Source organism: Danio rerio, chromosome 6, assembly GCF_052040795.2.
Source record: "Danio rerio strain M-AB ecotype USA chromosome 6, GRCz13ab, whole genome shotgun sequence".
Lineage (NCBI taxonomy): Eukaryota > Metazoa > Chordata > Actinopteri > Cypriniformes > Danionidae > Danio > Danio rerio.
Genome location: NC_141026.1, coordinates 22,054,609 through 22,076,570, shown reverse-complemented (window position 1 = coordinate 22,076,570; position 21,962 = coordinate 22,054,609). Strand labels below are relative to the sequence as shown.

The 21,962-nt window shown below is 35.3% G+C and overlaps 1 protein-coding gene across 8 annotated transcripts; it reads right to left on the bottom strand.

Annotated features, from left to right (window-relative positions):
- Positions 1-1,501: 1,501 nt before the first annotated feature.
- On the bottom strand, positions 1,502-8,911 carry LOC147843497 (uncharacterized). 8 transcript variants are annotated; one of them, XR_015493597.1, is made up of 13 exons: positions 8,858-8,911; positions 8,498-8,601; positions 7,197-7,229; positions 6,909-6,993; positions 6,588-6,728; positions 6,343-6,491; positions 6,062-6,198; positions 5,867-5,960; positions 5,639-5,738; positions 5,275-5,528; positions 4,967-5,119; positions 4,453-4,580; positions 1,502-4,347 (listed from the first exon to the last, which is right to left on the bottom strand). XR_015493597.1 is itself a non-coding variant. In XM_087257133.1 (13 exons), the coding sequence occupies exons 4-13, from the start codon at positions 6,988-6,990 to the stop codon at positions 4,030-4,032; spliced, it is 1,590 nt and encodes a 529-aa protein (XP_087113259.1). In that variant the 5' UTR covers positions 6,991-6,993; positions 7,197-7,229; positions 8,498-8,601; positions 8,858-8,911; the 3' UTR covers positions 1,502-4,029. The 8 variants fall into 8 exon arrangements, 4 of the variants coding, with proteins under 4 accessions (XP_087113259.1, XP_087113260.1, XP_087113258.1 ...); XR_015493598.1 differs by having other exon boundaries at positions 8,509-8,601; XM_087257133.1 differs by having other exon boundaries at positions 4,967-5,153.
- Between the last annotated feature and the right edge of the window lie 13,051 nt (positions 8,912-21,962).

Sequence of the window (21,962 nt, the reverse complement as noted above, 5' to 3'; positions counted from 1 at the left end):
ATCATAGAAGCTAGGTAAATGTTAAAGAATGCGTTAGAGTTAAAAAATAAATTTTAAAGTTTATGCAGTAAGAAGCTAAATTGATAAGTATGCTTTGCACTTCAAAAATGAAAAATGCTTTTAGTAAATAAATATGTGAATTAAATTAATAATATTAACTTTGAGCTATAGCAGTAATGTTTTTGTACAGTTATACCAGATATTGGGCCACCATGTAGTATTGTTGAATTAAATCAGGTATGGAAAAACGTATATGGAAATAAAAAATGCAATACTAAAATATGTGGCAGAGAAAATAAAAGATAAGATAATGACAAATGGCAAACAGAAGAAACATTTGATGTAAGCAGTGAGAAAATAGAAACTGAGTATAGAAAATGTTACAATGTAAAAATGAGTGGCTAGTCAAGGAACACTAGCATAGATGAGGAGAAATGTAAAGTGAAACACAATTTGGAGCTAAAGAAATTTATTAGAATAACACTAAAGAAATAGAACATTAAACATATTTACATATGATAAAATGAATGTGAATTAGAAAAAATGAACTGTTAAAACCGTAAAGAGGGGAAAATAGATTAGAGGAGTCTTCATTTGATGGAAAAAAATGGAAAAGAAGAAAATACTTTTATTGGTCATGAGCTAAATTCCATATATTACTTAAGAGGACATAGGGATGGACTTTGGGGGTCTGTGATCTCTTATCTATCAGACATCTCTGAGTGCACTGGCAAATGGAAAAGGTGTTTGAAAAACACAATGGACAAACTGTTGGCTGTAGACATTTGTGAAAGCAGTGAGGCAGGCACTGCATGCCCAGGAATTACTGAGGACTGGAAAGGCTACTTATGTTCAGAGACACTAAAAAGAGGCAAACAAGCTAATGATGAACTGATCAAAGAGAAAAAGCGCTCCACCAGAACTTTATATCAGCTCAATGAAAGAAAAGAAGCCAGCACTAAGAGAGAAGGGGGAAACACTGTGCCCTGATATGGACACCACAGAAATGACTGCACCAATCTATGAACCAGTTGTCTTCTCAGGGTGTGAGGAGGGAGAGTATGGCAGTCCATCTCAAAGCAGTCTACCTACACAGTAAATTTTGCTGTGTTGAATAAACTCTTAAAGAGTTAAATTTAACACTGCACGTGAGTGTATTTGGTCCCACTCAGAATTGGTGTTAAATTAACACTTTTCATTGTGTTATATTTTCAGAGTAAAATTAACTCAATTTTGAGTTAAAATTTAACACTGGTCAACACTGAAAATTGTTAAGGTGTTTAACTCTGAACAGAAATTAACTCTGTCTGGTGTTCCTTAATTTAACACCAAACAGAAATCAACTCCGGTCAAATGTTAATACATCACTAATAAAGAGTTGATTTACAACCCATATGGTGTTGCTTTAACTGTCATTATTTCACTCTGGTGCAATTTTTTAATGCTACTGAACATACTAAAAAAACATTAAACAACAAATAAAACAGAAAACGAAACTCAATATCAGTTAAAACTTTTATTAAAACATTCAGGCTTACAAAAATACAGTGCAAAAATTTCAAGTCTGCATAAAATGGCAATATGGTACAATATGAAGTACAGAATCGGTTGTACCATATTTTCTTTGAAGATCAAATGGTTTGAAATAACACAGCTCATTTACATTGACAACTGTTAAAACTTTGTCTGGATGCAGTCTGACTGTAAAAGCATAGTAATGCTCATCAAAACATACAGTTTCCATTAGTGTGCCACATAACAGTACATTTTCATTTTTGACAGCTATAGTCATGATCTTACAAAACACTGGCATCTCATGTGCTACTTCTGTGCAGATAATAAAGTCAGGACGATACTCTGTGCCATGATGTTTGATCCACTTTACAGCATAGACTATTTCAGATATTACCACACCTAATTTTGAAGCAATCTCTGGGCCACCTCTAATTTCCCTGAGTTCCACCATCTTTCCTGGGCCAAGAGTCAGTCTGTACTGGCTAAAAGACTCCCAATACATTGCCATACAACTCTGGTGCTTTTTGGCTAGTGTTTTGGTGATGTTTTTGAAACTTTTTAATTGTGTTTTAAAGAATTTGTGCTTAGCTTCATAACGCATACACCATGTGTGCAAAATTGGACCAATTTTCCTTATACATTGTGGGTAATGTATCATGATGTGATGTTTTGGCAGAAGATTTTTTTGGGGAAATAACATTTTAAATAGCCGATGATGTTCAATTATCAAATGTTTAAGATAAGTGGTCATGCCATCTGTTAAGACAGGTGAAAAGACAATGTTAACAATCTGCAGAAGTAAAAGCAAAAGATGCCAGTGTTTATCATCTTTATGTATTAAATCTCCAAATATTAAAGGCAAATTGCGCAATAAGCACCAAGATTGAATAGCATTTAAACCTAAATCATTGCTTCCATCAAGCAATTTGACTTTTGGAGGACGGTTTCTCTGCTGATTGTAACCATAGTCAAAAGCATGTACTCTACCATCAAGATCATTGGCACTCAGAAAATTATGCTGAATGTACTGCAGAACAAGTTTTACCTCTAGCTGGGCAACTCCTTCTAGAATGTCGTGCATTATATCAACAGCAAAATTGGTGGCTGTGTTGAAATATTTGAGGGAATTTAATAAGCATGCCCTTTTGACACCATACACGTGAGGTAGTGTAGAATCAGACTGTAAAGTTTCACAATGCAGAGCATGCATCTCAGCAGTTCTTAGTTCAACCTCAGGACTATCTTCAGAGAACACTGACTGAAACTGATGCTTCTCAAGCAGACAAAAACGACAACAATATCGAGCCCCAAATGATTCCAGAAAGCCAAACAAGCTGTGCAGACCTAGGTTATCCCCTGTGACTTGAACGATAGTACCCTTAATGCATCTTCCAGACACTGGATTCTTAACTCCCTCAATTTCAAGCACTTTCAGATCATTGACCAGGGGCTCAATTATGGAGTTAAAACCATAGCGCTTAACATCCTGTGCATGAAAGAGGGCACATAAATGAATATTAACCAGTGAGGAGTTAAAAACTGGTGGGAAATTTCTTAATGAAAAATAGATTGCACCCAATTTATGTATACCTTTCTTTGAGCCCAGTGGATTAGCGGTCTCAAAATCATCATAAAATAACTGAATTTGTAAGGCATCTTTTTCTGTAGAAAATAAAGGACTGCTTTTAAAATGTGCTGCATCACTTAAGTCCACATAAATTCCTTCCTTTGAAATGTGCCTGGGTTTAAACAAATCGGTAAGTTGTGGATTTTTTAAAATTGTCTTTAGTGTTTCTAAAATGGGAATATAAGAAAATTTATCAGTCACAACAACTTGATCAAATGTTCCTGTAGTTTTATTTCTTCTGCTGTCAAATCTTGTGCCGAGTACTATTTCACTAGGTTCAACAATCCCCCATTTCGCTGTAAACAGTCGCTGTCGCTTGACTTCCGAATTTAACAAAGTAAATGGATTTTCTAAATTTGTAAAAGATTCCTCTATTTTCCTTTTACTAACAGTGTCCTCAGAAGATATACAGAGCAAAGCTGCATCCTGGGCTTGACTATGAATCTCAAAAACCACTTCTTCCATAGATGAAACAAAACCATTTATTGCAGACTGACTTAAACCAGCAACTTTAAGTTGTGCAACAGCAGACGCACACATATCTAAAGTGTTCTTATTAGACTTTAACATTACAGATGTTGTGGCCACATCTTCAGCACTGTCACTCTGGTGGAACATTGCAGCACTATTTTCTTCCTCTGTCTCACAGATGCCACTAGGGTCACAACTCTGTTCACATTGTTCAGGATGTTTTATATTCAAATGTTTTCTAAAACCTGAGAAGGTACCAAACTCAGAACCGCATCCTGCCTCTACACATTTAAGTCGAAGGCTCTTTCCAGGAACCAAACCATGAACAAATCTGAAGTGCCTAACAAGCAATTTTGAACCATTTAATTCTGTCTCACAAACAAAACACTTCATGAGTGCACTGGAACTTTAGGCACCTAGTTAAGCAGCCTTGCCCTAACCTCAGCAACACGAGGACTTTCTTTCACTTTCCCAACATCTATGTTGTACACAGTGGTTTGAATGAAAGTGTACATGTTGTGCAGCATGGTGTTGTAAGAGGTGCCAAAAACATAATGTGCCTTAAACAGTTCATCAAAGGCACCAAGAGAAGAGGTGGACTTGCATGGAATGGCATGCTGATCAAGGATGATGAAGAACTGGTGAATTGAATCCTTCTGAGGACCTACAGCCAGGAGATAGGGCTGAGCGCTCGCAGAGATGTCTTGCAGATGCTCCTCGATGTTTGTTCCACTCTAAAAAAAAAAAAAAAGCAAGCAAGTAAAAAAGAAACATCACTAACAAGTTAAATAATAACAAACTATGACAGAACAATCATTAAATAAAACCAGCAAACAAACCTTCTTGAAGACAACAAGATGATTTTCTGCTTGAGAAGCAGAAACTTTCCCTGGTCTCTTCCGGCCTTGAGCAGATGGTGGAATCAGATGCAACAGTAGTAGTACTGAAGCAAGGTCGCTGTCCCAAACTGTTTAAACAGGTAACAAACAATTGGTTAATATAATAAATGTTAACTCGCAGCAAAACAATGTGGAAAACTAGAAGTTAACTACATAAAAAAGCCAAAAATATATACAAAGTGACTAAAGCTACATTAACAATCTTAGTTTGAATCCAATTATTTGTAAATCTGATAAAACTTTGATCCAAACTACCAAAATATAAAAAAATTGATGAATATGATTTGCAATAATACACACACATATATATGAATGAATTCCAATTGAATATGAACAATTAAAAATTAAACTGACAGTGTGTAACTATGGCTAACTTCATTCATGCTTGGGTTCCTTTAAATATTATAATAACCATGGTATGAAACATTACCTAAACATTAATCAAAATTCTTACCAATATGAACATCTTCTTCAGTGTCATCACGAAGAGATTCTGCTGCTAGCAAAAGTTCCTGTAAATCGCTGGTTGCAGGAAGTCTTTTGCACTGCTGAATGACTTTTTTCTTGAATGCTGTTGTCCACTTCTCTAGCAGCTTGCCTGACACTCCTTCTCCAAACATCAGAACAAAGTCTTGCTCAATCTAATAAGCATAACATTTTAATTATTGTAATGCTTAGGGCAAATCTTTAAACTCATGTCACCACTGACTATTTGATTTTTATACAACAAACCATTTATCAAATATGATTATAAACACTTACCAAGCCTTTAATGTCCTTGAAACGAGGAAAAATTGTCAATAGATCACTGGACTGCATGGGATCAAGAACCATCTTACGACGATAGTCAAATGTCAGTTTCATTTTCTTCTTGATGGCATCCTCATCAGCAGAATGGTTCATGAATGCAATTGCTTCCTTGCATTCATCCTCACTAAGGACAATCTCTGGAGTAAACTTTGAATGCCTTGCTACAGTTGGTCCACCGGATCCCCGCTCAGCATACAACACTTGACCTAACAAACAACAAAACTAATTTTAACTGTTTGTTTATACAAAATAAAAAAAATAATCATCCAAGCACAAAGAAAATTAGATTGCTACATTTCTGAAGTTCATTTTGTACCTTCAAATGATCCTCGTCGTTCTTTAGCCAGGTTTCTCTGAATAGTTTTGATTCTCCATGCCAAATATCCGGTGCCACTCTCACCATCATAGTAATGCTCCTAAAGAGATAAAAATGGGTAAAAAGGGGGACACAGGAGCAAAATATACCATCTGTAGTATAGGTGTGTAAAAAAAAAAAAAAACGTGACAACACAAATGTAAAATTTTAAAAAGGTGCAAGACTTACAAAGCCATTTTTGGAATAGGGGTCACTGAGGTAAGGGAACAAAGCCACGATTCCTCTGGCATATTTTTCTTTGACCAGCCTTGGTGGGGACCCTCTGCAAAATAATGATTAATTATAAAAAAATAATAAAATAAATAAATCCACAACTATATCAAGCAGCTATGTGTACACACAAATCAGTACTTTGCAGATTACCCATTTTTTTCGGTCATATCAGCTGCCAGGATATTAACCATTTTTCTCCTCGTTTCATCCTTCAAAGCCTTTGTTCTGTTATACTCATTTATTATACTCTCGCCTCCAGGTTTTTTGACGAGAACAGATTGCACCAGCTTTAAAATAAGAGGGGAAAAGGCAGGTTATAAACAAATTAAACAAACACACCTAACAAAAAGCAAAAAATGAATTTTTAAATTAAATGTAAATTATATATTTTTTCAATTTAAATCATTTTTATGTAGAAAAAAAAAGTCCACCTTTTTTGCTTCATCATCCAGCTTCATTCGCTTACTGTCAGGGCCTTCTTCAATAATGACTGTATCCTGAGAGTCAAGGGAGTCAATGGATGAAGACAGAGACTGATCTAAATGCATAGAAGATGATTGTGGAGAGGCCGGTTCCAAATCTGTTTGCATAAACAATATAAGGAGGGGGGGGTGAGGAAGGCTCTATGACAAAAAATGTGAAACATTACAGTCAAATAATGTGATAAAATACAAACCTGCACCATGTTTTATGGTGAGAACGCCAACGGAGGGATCTTTGATTAACTCCTCAAAAACATCACCATCCACCTCAGTCCCAGATTCATCCACAACCTTCACGTTCTCAGGTACATTTGGAACCCCAAACTTCAAAAAGGCTAAACAATACATAAATAATATATTGCATAATAATAATAAAATGTGAAAGCTGATCAGTTATATACTGGTAACTCTGAATATCATCTGGAAACATAACACAGCAGCATATACATCAGTATTTAAATTGACCACATACCAAATAAGAAATCTGAATAACAAAAGTGTAATTGTTTTTTTACCTGCAGACAAAAAGTCCTCCAGGTTCAGATGGGCTATTTTAACAAACTTTTGTGCATCCCCAAATTTCACCTTTACCAGCATGCTCTGTAAGAAAAATGAGAATGTTTCATACAGGTGCCAATGGGGGGGGACTTTAATCATACATAAATTAATAAATGACACAAAAATGGCACATAGGTTTATAAATTTTTGCAAGATTTTATAACCATTAACATATATTTATTATTTAAGAATTGGTCATCCCAGTTAGTAAAGTAATTACACAAGTACTTAAAGGTTTTACTCACAATGTGATCTGTAGAGCCTTATATGCACAGAAACTTGGGGGAAAAGAAAACACCAATATGTCAACAATCATTTTCCTGTTATGTCAAAGTATAACATACATTCACCATAGAAAAAAATGATTCTAATCCACTTAGTTTTGAAATAATGTCTGTGCTGAAGGGTTGTCATGATACTGAATTTTGGTACCAATTGGTACTGGAATTAAAAGCATCCATTTCCGCTAATATTTAAGTGTTTTTGAGTAGCCAAAATATTATTAAAATGTAATAAGTTGTTTCCAAACTCATCTACAACTAGCACAGACGTTGCCACATTACACAAACAAGTCATAACTTGGAATGCTGTAAGAGTAAATCATCATTTATTGTTTACCTGGTCTTTTGTCTACGATTATCAGCTTCAGGTCTTCAAACGTCAGTGGTTCGTTCACGTCACACAGACCCACATTAATTAAGCTGCCAAAAGGAGCCATGATTTTTAGTTTACCTCTCGAGTCTTCTGGTTTTTGAGTCGTTCGTTTATCATGTGGCAGCACGTGAAGAGAGATGAATCAAATCCGAAGACTCGATAAATGAACGAATCAAAACTTTTTCCGGCTCTAAATGCATGACTGGCTTCTGTCTTTCACGCGATGAACGAACGACTCAAAGCACATAACTTAGAAGACTCGAAAAGGAACGAATCTTCTGCTCCACCAGCACAATTGTGCAATTAAACGAATCACTCCGAAAGGACTCAACGTTTTCGAGTCATACAAAAGATTCATTCAAAATGAACGAATCGTTTATGAACGACCCATCACTACATGTCACCACTGTTTACCGGGCACAAGCACAGATGCACACCACTTGATCGTTTTAAAAGCCGCGAAGATGAGCTGGCGTGTCTATGGGCTGACATTTAAGAGATCCGCTGATGATTCACAGTTTTAAAATGATCCGCTGTCTCTGTATCGGTGTTTGCACTCGGTAAACAGCGGTTAACGTTAAGTGCGGTGAACTGATGACCTTCACGGCCAAACGGCGGGGTTTAGGACCGCGCTCAACAGCGAATTTCAGTAACGTTAATTGCTACCGAAAAACAGTATCATGACAACACTAACAAGCTGTTAAAATGCAACCTCTTAACAGAGAAACGTTAATTAGGAAGTAACGTTAATTTGAAATTGACTGAAAATATTTAACCAGCAGTGAGCTGGACAGCCATACAGAGACAGTTAATTTTACACTACATATGTTTATATCATATAACTTTCTCTGTAAGTTACCATCTTAATATGTTGAAACAACAAAATACTGACCTAACAGTTACCTGGAACATTGCAGAGTTGCTCTTGAAAGCAAAACTTCGAGGCTAAATGTAGCCTAACGTTAACGTCTTCTTCAGAGAGTTCACAGTACAAAACTAAATGAATACAAAAGTAAGATTAGAAATCGCAAAAACAATTTAAGTAAGATCATTGGCATCGTTTAAGCTTCATCTTTAACGTTAAGGTGACCACACTGATAAAATCGATCGAATTACACGGTCACAAAGTGACTCATAATCAATGTTTTAACAAACAAAACTCATCAAAGTACAACATATACCGTTGTATTAGCACATTTACTCATATAAATCGATAAAATGATGTTTTAAGACGTTAAACAAGAGAGCTTACCTATACGCACGAGGGAGCAGAAAATGGCGCCGACAAAACTCCAACACGTTCTCTGCAGGGGGTAGATTGAGGGGCGGAGCTTAACAGAGCAAAGTTAACGACGTAGAATACAACTCTGATCATTTTCACCAACACAAGGGGGTGTCTTTCACCGTTTCTTGTAAAATTAACTCATTTTGAGTAAATGCAGATTAACACAGCTTAATTAACACAGCGGATTTTACTGTGTATAGTCCAAATTGAGTACAATGTGACCACTCAGAGGGCAAAATAAGCGCAAAAGTGTAGCTACCCATTTTTGTATCAAATCAAACTCCTGTCAATTTGATAAAAAGAAAAGGATCATGTAAACTGTAAGAAAAGTCTTAGATGATAATGTACGATGAAACTTTAAATGTGTAATGTTGAAATGATAAATTATGAAGAATGTTAATTTATTTTGGTTCATTTTCATAGGTTAACTCATAGAGATTATTGAACGTAGGAGGATAAATTATAATGCATGATGGTGATAAAAAAAAGACAATGCATGATGGTGATAAAAAAAAGACAATAAAAGACAGTTTTTGATAACTGGAAAAAAAAATAATAATTTGGGTTAGAAGTTGATGGAGTTAAGTATTTAAATTAAAATTAGGGGAAACTTATTTTGAGTAAACTAAACCAAGATTTGAGAGAAAAATTATGTCAGAGATTAAGACAGAAAAGTGATTTATACTTGAAGAGAATGAAAAAAAATGAAATGAACTCACAGTACTGTATAGGTCAAAAAGTTACAATTCTAAATGTACTAAAAAATATTTGAAAGAGAAAAGTGTTTAAAAAATAAAAGCAAAAAGACTAAAGAAAAAAAGGACTAAAGATGAATAATCAGATCAGATAGAGAGGAACCTATAAAGAAATCCAGTGATTTTTCAGTCAACTTGTAGAAAATTACAACAAAAAATGTGTGTACAAACAGTGTGATGTGAAAGCAGGAAGGAATTGGAGCTGAAAATGCTGAAAAGTGAAAAATGTTAATAATATAAAATGCAAAATAAGAAATGGCTCAGAAATAAGAAATTATTTAGGTAAGTGTCAAATTTTAATAATGATTAACAGTTCAGGACATAAAGGTAGACAAAATTAACCAGCATAGGGAGGATTAATTAAAATTAAACCAGATGCAGTTCTGCTATATGCTGGAATAGGCATTATTGAAACTTTTAAGAACACAGCAATAATAGAAACACTTAGATATGTTATGGCATTTCTAACTAAAGTCAATTTCAATTTGGTAGTGATTGTATAGGCGACGAATAAAATGGATTCTATTTGAATTTGATTTGAATTTAAATTTTGATTATGGCATTAGTCAAAACAGACAAAAGTAGATGTTGTAAAGTTTATGAATTAAGAACAGTTAGTGATAGAGAATTTCTTAGCAGAGGTTCCTAACACGCACTGTACTTAAATTTGTTAGTTTGGATGCCAAATATGTTAAAGTAATTGATTTCTGTTCAGGTAATTATCAGAGGAGGGTAGACACTTGGTTACACTTAAAGTAAATAGGCTGATATACATTCATTAGAATGCATAAAAGGATTTAGAATATTTTGTGACGTGTAGAATTTAGTTCAAGATTCTGTATCTATTCCAGATGCAATAATAACTGATAAGCTGATAAATAAGAAATTGATTTTTCATTAAAGAAAATAGGGTAGCAGGTCTAACAATAGTATAGAGTCACAACCTTAATTAGATTATGTGCAAATTAAACAATATATTGGTTTCCATGAACAATATATGTAGCATTAGAGGTGAAAGAAAAAGACAAATAAGATGTATGTATTACATACAAAGTACAGATTGTTGAGGCAACAGCATTTCTAGATATTGGCATTTGAGATGTACATGGTTTGAATCATGGGTGAAGTGGTAAGAAAAATTCGGCAGCAAGGATAATGATCTCCTTTGTGAATGCAGTGATTACTGAATTGTTGTCCACATGTGACATTTGTGCAAAGTAGAATGTGAGTATAGGAACAACAATAGATCTAATGGATTATTCAAGAACTTCATTGTGGATGTTGTGAAATGATAAAATTAGCTTAGGGCAAGAGATACAAGTTTTTGGGCATGGCAGTTGTGGTAGATGAGTGAAGCTAATTCCATCAGCAGAGCAGGGAAGAAGAAACAGTTACTATATGTAAGACAAGAGAAGTAAGTCTCCTATTTAAAATACCTTCTGAAATAAGTTTAATGTGTCTGCATTTAAAAATAAATTAGAGTAATGAAAGTCAATTAAAGTGAATAAAGGTAATTAAGTAGATAAATAAGTGGATATGTGATTCAGTGAATAGATAAGTAAATGTATTGATAAAGTATTGAAAATTGGGAAAAAAAATTGAGCAATTACACATAATTTTAAGGAATGATTGAAAGAGCTGAAGATGATCCCTCAAAGCCTAGTTTAACAAAATATGTTAAAATAATAAACTTGACTGGATTGATTTGTTGCCTTTTGCATTAATAAGTGATTGCATGGAAACTGACAGAAACAAGCAACTAACACTGCATGAAATGCTATTGGGTCGACCCTTGCATGTAATCTCGTATTTAACCTTGTGGAATGTTTGGAGAACATTTATAATGCATTGGAAAGAAGTTTGGTCTTTTATGAGGAAACTAACTGCCATGTGCAAAGCGATATTTGTACAGGAAACCAGAAAGGACCAGAAGCACGAGATTAATCCGGTGATCGAGTATATCTGAGGTGTTCTGGAGAAAGTGGAGTGAAATCAGGAGAAATGGACCTTATGCCAAGGTTACCAAAGGGGATGCCATCAACTGGATACCATCTGGACCACAGCACAAGACAGCCAAAGGAAAAAGCTCCAGCAAGAGAAAGCTAACGGGAAACAGAGGAGGCAGAAAATCTTGAAGCTCAACGAAGTGCAAAGTGTGGCAGAAGGAGTTCATCAGAACAGTTAAAAGAGTAATTGTGATAATATACCTGAGTGAGATATACAGAAGGTGCCACAAGTTCAAGTGATGATAATCACCACAACTTCAGGTTACAGACCCTCAACATAAAGTCTCTATCATCACTTTTTAAGGCCAGAACGAAACAAAGAATGCTTGCAAGTATGTGCCAGATTTAGGGTCAAAAAGATGAACTAGTGCTAAAAAATTTGATAGTTTAGAAGAAGAGGATGATGAAGAGGATCCATGCCTTGGGTGTTAAGTGCTAGTCAACCTCTACCCCAAAACGGCCGCTCTCTACGATACGCAAAGTATCTGGGCTAAAGATCAACGTACTCTACTGATTATGTTTTGTGGGTGTTAGATTAGAATATTATGTTGTGACCATATCTTGGGAGATTGTGTATGTTTATTTTTTTATTTTATTTTAGTATTTTAATTTTATTATTTACTGTGTGTTAAATAACCATGACCCCCAGAAGCAAATAGATAACCACTTGTATGCTTAAAATACTACTTTTTATGATATCAACAAAATAGAATCAAGTCTTTTACTGTGTCCTCGTCAAAACAGGATATAGAGGTTTGGCTTGATTCTATTCCAAAGTGCAATTACATGATTTGGTCATTTGTAATAATACTGTGACATATATTTGTCATTAGGTAGTATGGCTAAGGGCTAGATCATGGAGTTGCACTATGGGCCAAAAGCAAGAATATTAAGACTTAAAGTCTTAAGAGGAGAGATTATATGAGGTGGATTTTATACTCTTTAAAGTGTGAAGTTAATCTATATATTCAAATTGTATGTGTATAATCTGCTTGTAGACTTGCAAACCATTAAAACAATTAAAGTGTTATGTAGAGTGAGTAAGGGGAAATGGCCTGAGGAAACCACTAAGGGTCACAAGAAGTGGATGAGAAGAGAGCGGGATAAAGCCTGAGTAAACAACTAAGGTGTCACAGGAAATGGACAAGAATAGAGCAACATGTGTAAACAGATACGTATAGATGGATAAGATATACGGTTAACAGGTTGGGGTCAAGGGTTAAACTAGGAGGGATCTTGTGTAACATATGGAGAACAAAGGAAAAAACTGGTGTAAAAGACTATTTAAGGAGGGCAGAAGATGAGTGAGACAGAATTTTTCAGACAGAGATGCTATTGGGGGTCTCCTGAAAGTTCTCCTTTGTTGTCGACAATAAAGTATATTCTTCTGATATTCATAACCTCCAGACTGAGTTTGATTTAGTAAGAGAAAAACCAAGAAAACCACTTCATTATTTGCAAATAGCTGCCATCCAAAAAAATTCAGTGAAACAGTTCAATTTAACCAATGATTTCTGAAATTGTCTACAAGATAGAGGTAAGTGTTTGGTAATTATGGAAAATAGACAATCTAAGGTTTACAATGATGTCACTCACTTAAAAATAGCATTTTAGCACTGTTCAAATTGAGCCAGTTTTCAGTGATTTGCAGGGCGCCGGTTATTGGACAGTGTTAAAAAATTCATAACTTTGGTTGTGCTTAAGCAAAAATTATTTACAAGACACCATTGTTTAGCACTTTCTATGAGCTTTCCATCAATGTATGGCATGAAGCTCCTATTTTTTTGAAATCCCCATTCAAATTGGCTCAATTTTGCCATTTGAATAAAACGCATTATTTGGCCGGTTATAAAAAATTCATAACTCTGCCATCTTTCGTGCCCCCGTCAATCTACTCACATCAATATACTGCAAATGTCCTCATCTTTCCAGAAATGTAAAGCTTTTAGCTGTATCTTGTTCCTGACCTTTAAAGTGCTTTTAAAATTTGGGTATGGACATGGCCTTTTTATGATTGTAGCATTTTTATCATAACTTTAAGAGTTTTAACCAAATTAACACCACTGTATCGTAATTTCCTTAAGCTTACTAAAGATGTATTGCACTAAGCTCTGTGTTGTTCCTGTCTCTTAAAATCCCTGTTCATTTTTTGAGCCAGTTTTCAGTGATTTGCAGAAGGCCAGTTATTGGACGGTATTTAAAAATTCATAATTCATGGTTGTCCTTATGCTAAAATGTTACTGACTTTTGAAATTGCTTTTCTATTATTGTGTAAATGTTCTAGAGCTGTAGTTTTCTGTGTGGTTTTTACTATAGTTAAAACAGCATTTATTAAAACTTGATCACATGATGAGTCACATGATAACATTTTTTAAATAATCCAGATGCTTTCCCCTGTCATTTTCAATATTTGTGTATTTAAACTTAATAGTTTTGCCCAAACTATTTATGAATCCACTCCCAGGTGTGTTACATGTCTGTAGACTGGCTAATTTTTAGTGTGGCTGCAGATGAGCACAGGCGTCAGTGTATGGAAAAATAGGCCTCATGGAGCTGCCTGAAAAAGGCTTTTTCCAGCAGAGCACTGAAGAGGCACTTATCCTAAAAGGCTGCATAGATTTTAAACAATGTAGTGTATTTTTTGGTAACGCTTTCTTTTACAACCCGCAAAGTACCGCGTAAGTACAGTGAAATAACCGTGTACTTTTCTGTACGTACTGTGTAAGTATAATGAATGTATGTGTAGGTACAAGGTAACAAACCGTAATGCTTGGGTAAAAAGGGGGTAACAACCAGATGTTCATCACGAAAATTACCGCGTAAGTACAGTGAAATAACGGTGTACTTTTGTCATGTTCACCAGCGAACAACCACCAGATGTCGCTGGTGAACATTCACACACAAACATTCACACTCATTGAACTACATGTCTGCCATGTTATTGACTACAACACCCAGTCATGCCACACACACACAACCGGTTCCAGATCAACACTGATTGCACTCTCACAGCTGAAGCCACTCACACAATTATTGTTTGGACTATTTATACCCCTTTGTTCCACACACATGTTGCCGAGTCTTGTTTATCTGTAAGGTGACATTACAAAGCGTTTTCCCTGTCTTGTTATCTTGTGTACCGACCGTTAGCCTTGTTAACCTCTTTGTCTTTGCCTGCCGCCTGCCTTTCTGACCTCTAGCCTGTATTGGACTGTGACTCTGGATTTGCCCGCACATACCTGTTCATACCAGTATTGACCATTGCTTGCCTGACAAAGATTAAACCTGCATATTGGATCCTACCTTCTGTTGTTGGTGTCACTCCCCGGCGTTACAGAAGACTCGGCCACACAATGGATTCAGCGGGTATCAAGATTATGTGTCTGCGTCAGGAAGCCCGGTCTATAGAGGAATACGTTAGAGGAATTAGAGGAATTTTAAACTCTGAGTTGTTTGAACCTTCTTACTGAAACAGGCCCCTGAACTTGGAGATGTTACTCTAAGAGATTAGGGGCCTATTTCAGTAAGGAGGTTCAAACAACTCAGAGTTTAAAATTGAACTCTGAGTTGATTTACCGAGAGATTAAAAACTCTGAGTTTTCGGTTTCAGAACAGCTCATCTGAGTTGGGTCAATCAACTTTGAGTAGACCAACTCAGAGTTAAGCGCACACACCGTGACTATAAAAGGCATTATCAATGGAGCACAGATATTACGAGTGACTATGGCCACATCTTAAAAAAAGAGATCACCATTTCTTTCTCCAGCTGAACTTGATCTGCTCCATAGATATATACACTAGATGTTGCCTGGCTTATTGTTGTCTATTGGACGGAATGCGTCAATAGCGCCGCCATCTTGCTACAGGGTAGCGCTCCTTTGAAATGAATGCGGGACCAAGGTACATTGGAGGACTGTGGCCATCCAAAGCCAGAGATATACACATATATCTATAATCGGGAGTTTTCCTGGATGTTAGTATGTAATTTTTTTTTTCTAATTACGAAAATTTTAATTTTACATCACTTTTCTACATTGATGGATCGGTGACCGCACGGGCATTCCTGACAAAAAGCTTGTGTTTGTGTGTACAGAAATTTAGTATTCACCTCCCTGTTAAATCTAATCATGTCATGAAACACACCTCCTCTCCTGCTCTCACTTCTCATACTGACGGAGGGAGCGACTCGTTTGTGAATGAATCCCCCGAACGACTCTTTCAGTAACGTTAGCCGACTAAAGTTTCTGGCAGCGCAGCATCTCGTTGTCATACTTCTTTTGCATTGTTTGCTAATTTATTCAACAAAACTAGCATAAGCCGAGTGTTTAGAGCGAGTTGGAGCTACTTTGCATTATGGTGAATGCAGTAAGTTACTGTTATCATCAATAACGTTACCTGATTAGCACAAAAGTTCAGAACATACAAAAACTTAAAAAACTTAATATTACCTATGAAATGTTCTGCCTCTGTGCTTTGATTTCTTTGTTTGCTCATTTCTACACCCGTAGACAGCGCTAAGTCCCGCATCTTCACGTAATAACACTGTCTTGACCAATGGTCTTGACTAGTGCGGTTGAATGACATTTGCCCTGGGAGCACTGTAGCAATGTGGCGGCGCTATTGACGCATGCTCAGGGTCCCTATGCGATATCTAGTGTATATATCTATGGATCTGCTCATGCAAAGTTATATCAAATATGAGTGTATATATTTAAAAAGAAGCAACCATCAGTGAAACAAAGACAGTTAAAGTGGGAAAACAGCTGCTCAAGTTAATGCATAATTTTTAATTTTAAATATTTAAACATTTAAGTATAATAAAATAAGTAATATTATGTGTGACGTTTATACATTTTTTCTAAACTTTTATACACTTTTATCAGTTTTAATAGATTTAACAGTGCACTTGTGTGTCTGCCTTTTTATTGATCAAGTGATAGAGGTTGATATAACATTAAGAAGGTAAGCTGTAATAAAATAATTTAGACAGAATCCCATTAATCTAGTAACAGTGCATGTCGAAGGTTAAGCTAATTATTTATGAAAAAAAAGGACAAGCCTCTACAAGACTATGTTCCGTGTGTGACAAAAATGTAGGCAATAGCTATGTTTCCATCAAAATTTAGGCTATTACATAAATTTGTGCAAAACTGGAATAACGCCTAAAAATAAAGCAGCGTTTCCATCCAAAGAGTCGAAGAGAACACAATCGTCACTTCATGATTAACTTGCGCCAAATATCAACAGTAAAAACAGAATTTACTGTGGTAGAAAAAGTTGCGTCAATGATTTTTTATTTAATTAATGTACTTGCGCCTCAGAAGACAATTGACACACAATGAACACGTGGGGGCGTTTAAAGCCAGACGCGGAGATCTTGACACGCTCCAGACGCTCGGAGGTAATTAATAATATACACTAATACTGAAACAGTTAAGGCATTTTTGATTGACTAAAACAACATTTAAGATGTTCTACAGTGTGCTCAGTCTGCTGGTTTGTCCATTCACACATTTTCATCATCATCTCTAACAAACCTTTTTTTAATGCACATACTGTAATTTGTTAAGTGCACTTAGTAGTTTATGTGCATCTTATCAAATAAAAGTTTAACCTACTCGGTTATGCACATGTTTTATTATGCGTATTTTCAAAAGTTATGTGAATCATGACGTTTCTATCAATCCTTTTTATGCAAATCTCCAAAATGAGCTCTAAAATAGGTGTGTGGAAATGTAAGGCTCAGGCGAGAAATACGCTTCATCTTTAAAAAAGGGGAGGAGACCAACAGAAACTCAGAGTTTAGAGAATAAAACCTGCTCCGGACCAGGTTAGATTCACAGAGTAAAATACCACAGTAACTGACTCTGAGTTAAAGTTACCTTTCTTTCAGAAACAGGCTTGACTTACCCTGATTTCTTGAGTTTAACAAACCTGCCATTTTGAAACGGAAAACCCAGAGTTTTTCTCATTTCAGGGTTAAAATACTCTGAGTTTTCAGTTAACCTCCTTTCTGAAACAGGCCCCAGGTGAAACAATTTGTCAGAAAAACTACAGCCTGTGCTCCATCTTCTAATAATACTGTTAGACATGTTTAATTTGTACGAAAAATGAACAAAATTCTTTATTAAGCTCTCTCTTTATCAGTTAAAAAACATTTAAACATGACACTTTCAGGCCTGTAACATAGCCAGCTTATTGAAAGGAGGGGTTAATTCATAATTTCATGAAAAACAACCTTTTTGCAGTTATTCACCTGAGGTATAAATAATACATTTTAGTGACATATAAGGAGCTAATTTTTGCTGGGTAATCTTGTTGGATAGTTATTATAACTACACTTTTTGATGTACCAAAACTATTCCCTACCATTTTGTCAAATTGCTTTATTTACACGTTTAAACTGTAAGTTTTATTAAAGTTTTATAAATAATAAAAATACTTTGAACTAGAAATTAGGACTTTAAATTATTAGAATAAAGAAATGAAGAGTACAGATGCCAAAACCTCTAAATGCCATGTAAAATGAGTATTTTCTCAGCCTTGTATATTTATGTTCAGTTGTTCTTTAAAGGCAATGAAAAGAACGTATTTGTCACTATAAAAGGTAAATCATTGAGTCCACACACAGGAGTTAGAGAAAAATGCTCATTTCAGAAGAAAATATTAAATGGCATTTAGAGGTTTTTGCATCTAAACTCTTCAAATATGTAAATATACTTATTTTTAAAATACAATTTTATAATTATAATTTTCTTTGGGACATCTGTTAACTTGATTTAAATTAAAAACTGAAGCCTATAGGCAAATAACAAACTGGCCTGTGCATTCAACCTTCCTCAGTGAGAATTTAACCATTTGAATAATGAAATAAATTCAAACATAATTATAATAATCCAACTTTTGGTCTTTCAAACCACCTGACCCCCCTTGGCTACGCGCATGACTATTTAATTTAACTTAATAAATTGTAAGAAAATAGGATTACTTAATAATACATTTTAAAAGCAGTTAAATAATAAATAGCAATATATGAAATATATATTTCCATACACTACTTACCTTATGTTTACTCGTCTTACCTTATGTTTACATCTCACCAAAGCCATCAATGTCTCCATAACTCACTATCAACAAATAACTTTGCATGACATAGGCCTACCGTCAGGGTTCAATGCAGATTAAAACAGGCTCGCATCTTTACTGCTGTTTGCAAAGGGGGGGCTAACTGTTGCATTTCAGTGAACGTATAGCTGATGCTTTATAGAAAAATGTAGTAATTTGATCTTCAATCAATAAAAACTGCTGCTGTAGTTTACTCTGTTCTTAGTGTTCAAGTATACACTAGTGTGTTAAAGTTTAGCTTCTTCCCTCTTTGTTCCCTGTAGTTAAAGGGTAAATACAGTATTTGTTCCTTCCTTGTCCCCTGTACTTAAAGGGTAAATACCACATTTGAGGGTTGTAAATTAAAGTGAAGCATTGTTCCTCCCTTGTTCCCTGTACTTACAGGGTAAATACCACATTTGAGGGTTGTAAATTAAAGTGAAGCATTGTTCCTCCCTTGTTACCTGTAGTTAAAGGGTAAATACAACATTTGTTCCCCCTTGTTCCCTTTAGTTTACAATGTTAAATCTTGAAGGCAGTAAAATAAATATACAAACACACAATATATTTCTTCACTTTGTAACCTTTATTTAAAAAAAAAGCTTTTTAAAACACTTCATCTTAATCAAACATTGTCTTGTCTATCATTGCCTATACTCATTCATTTTCTCTTCGGCTTTGTCCTTTTGTTAATCTGGGGTCGCCACAGTGGAATGAACCACCAACTTATCCAGCATATGTTTTGCACAGTGAATGCCCTTCCAGCTGCAACCCATCTCTGGGAAACATCTATACACACCCATTCACACGCATACACTACGGAAAATTTAGTCTACCCAATTTACCTGTACCGCATGTCTTTCTACTGTGAGGGAAACTGGAGCACCCGGAGGAAACCCACGCGAATGCAGGGTGAAATCCACGCAGAAACGCCAACTGACCCAGCCGAGGCTTGAACCAGCAACTTTCTTGATGTGAGGAAACAGCACTACCTACTGTGCCACTGTGTTGCCACCCAGCTGCAACCCATCACTGGGAAACATCCATACACACTCATTCACACACATTCACTATGGACAATTTTAGCTTACCCAATGTCACCACATATTTTTGGACTTGTGGGAGCACCCGGAGGAAACCCACGCAAACATGGGGAGAACATGCAAACTCCACACAGAAATGTCAACTGGCCCAGCCGAGGCTCGAACCAGTGACCTTCTTGCTGTGAGGCGATTGTGCTACCCACTGCGCCTGCCTATACTCAAACAGCAAAATAACACATTATTTCCTTCCCCCTTTTTTTCTGGCATCTCTTGCTTGGCTTCCTCTTCTGCTCTTCTCAGCTTCCACTGAGGACTCTGATGGTGAGTGGCTGATGAAATCCCATGGGTCTTGCTGCTCTGCATTTATATAAAATATTTGAATAGACATACTGTAAAGGCTTTTAGTAAGCTATAGACATGTTTATTTTGCTGTTTAATGTGTGTGTGGTGGTTGTCCAACAATTTCACACTCTAAACATTCACAGATACCATATAGACACTATACATTACTATCAAACAAAAGCACTATCATCAGATCATATGGGAGATTGTGATCATTTATAGTGGTACTATTTAAAGCGCAGAGGGGAAAAGGCTTAAATAGAAGGCTACTGTGCTAAAGTCCTAGACCTAGGCTAACGTTACTAGTAATTGGGGGGGGGGGGGGGGGGGGGGTATTGATATTTTCTGTAGCATGCCAGTTTGAAATATCAATTTACATTTTCACGTCAGAAATATGTTCACATTGCACACAAAACACTCCACACACATATCTTCCTACCTTATGGCATTGCACTTCAATTAAATCATTTTGGGTAAAGGTTACTGACTCACTCTCCAACTTAATGGGTTGTCACATCCCACTGTGTCCCTCCCTCTGCATATTAGGTGACATATCCACAATCAATATAAATAATACAAATGGTCAGTTTCTGCTGGTGGCTCTAACTATCGCAAAGAAAACTATCCTCATGAACTGGAAATCAAGAAATACCATTCACATCTCATACTGGAAAAACTTGTTAACAGAATACATCTCCATTGAAGATCCTCTTTGCCTGAAGCCATTCCCTAACAACACCTTCATCAGTACATAAACAAGAGGGGAGGGGAGAGAGGGGGTCAGGTAGAGATGAGGAAAAAAAAAAAAAATCTAATATTTAATCTAATTTAAAATAAATAAATCAATTGGAAAAAAAGTATAATGTAAACAAATAAAATAAAAGAATCATAATTCGGTCTTTATATACTTTTTTACTTTCCCTTTTGTTCTATTTGTTCCTCTTTCCTGTCCCTATCAATGTTATTTATTCATTTTATTATTATTATATATAATATTTGTTTTCTATTTATTATTATTATTATTATTATTATTACTATACATAAATTATTATTATTATTATTATTATTTATATACCAGTGCCTCTCCTGGCCAACAACAGATAAAAAAAAAAATAAAAGAAAAGAAAAAAAAAAAAAAAAGAAAGAAAGAAAGAAAGAGAAGAGGAGGAAAAAAAAGAGAGAGGGAAAAAAAGGAAAGAAAAAAAAATCTACTTACATGTACTAAATTCACAGGGTAAAGTGTAACGTAGGCATGGCAGTCTGGGCACTGCACTGGACTGATCCATGCCACACGTTACACTTTTTTTAATGCATCACAAAGCAACTGACAAACACTATATACCTCAATGCCCATCACACAACTACAACCTCCTCAATTTATTGTTACAGCTGTTGTTATTTTTATTATTATCATTATTATTAGTATTATTACCAGCATGAGTATATTATAGTTATCAAATTACAGTAATAATCTATCATACATATCTTTAATATTATTCTTCCATGTGGAATTGTATAATTCATAATTAGCATTGATATAGTGTTTTCTTTTTTATTTATTCAGTTTTTATTATTATTATTCTTTTTTTTTGGCTTATTCTTGTTGCTTTGTTTGCTGAACTTTATTTTTCTTCTCTCTTATTGTTTCTTTTTTCTTCTACTCCTTCCCTTCCTTTTCTGTTTTTATTTTTTATTTTATTTTATTTATTTATTTTTATTATAAGTATTTTATTAATTTTTGTTTATTATCATTAGTTTATTTTCTCTTTTCCTCTATCTCCCCTTCAAACTTACTACTTACTACTATTATTATTTGTTATTA

Bases quoted from the DNA above. Each gene is read 5' to 3' on its own strand.
- LOC147843497 (XM_087257132.1), bottom strand. The intron at 5,739-5,866 runs GTAAGTCTTGCA...TTATCTCTTTAG, and splicing joins CCTATTCCAAAAATGGCTTT to GAGCATTACTATGATGGTGA. The intron at 4,348-4,452 runs GTTTGTTTGCTG...TTTTTTTTTTAG, and splicing joins ATCTTGTTGTCTTCAAGAAG to AGTGGAACAAACATCGAGGA.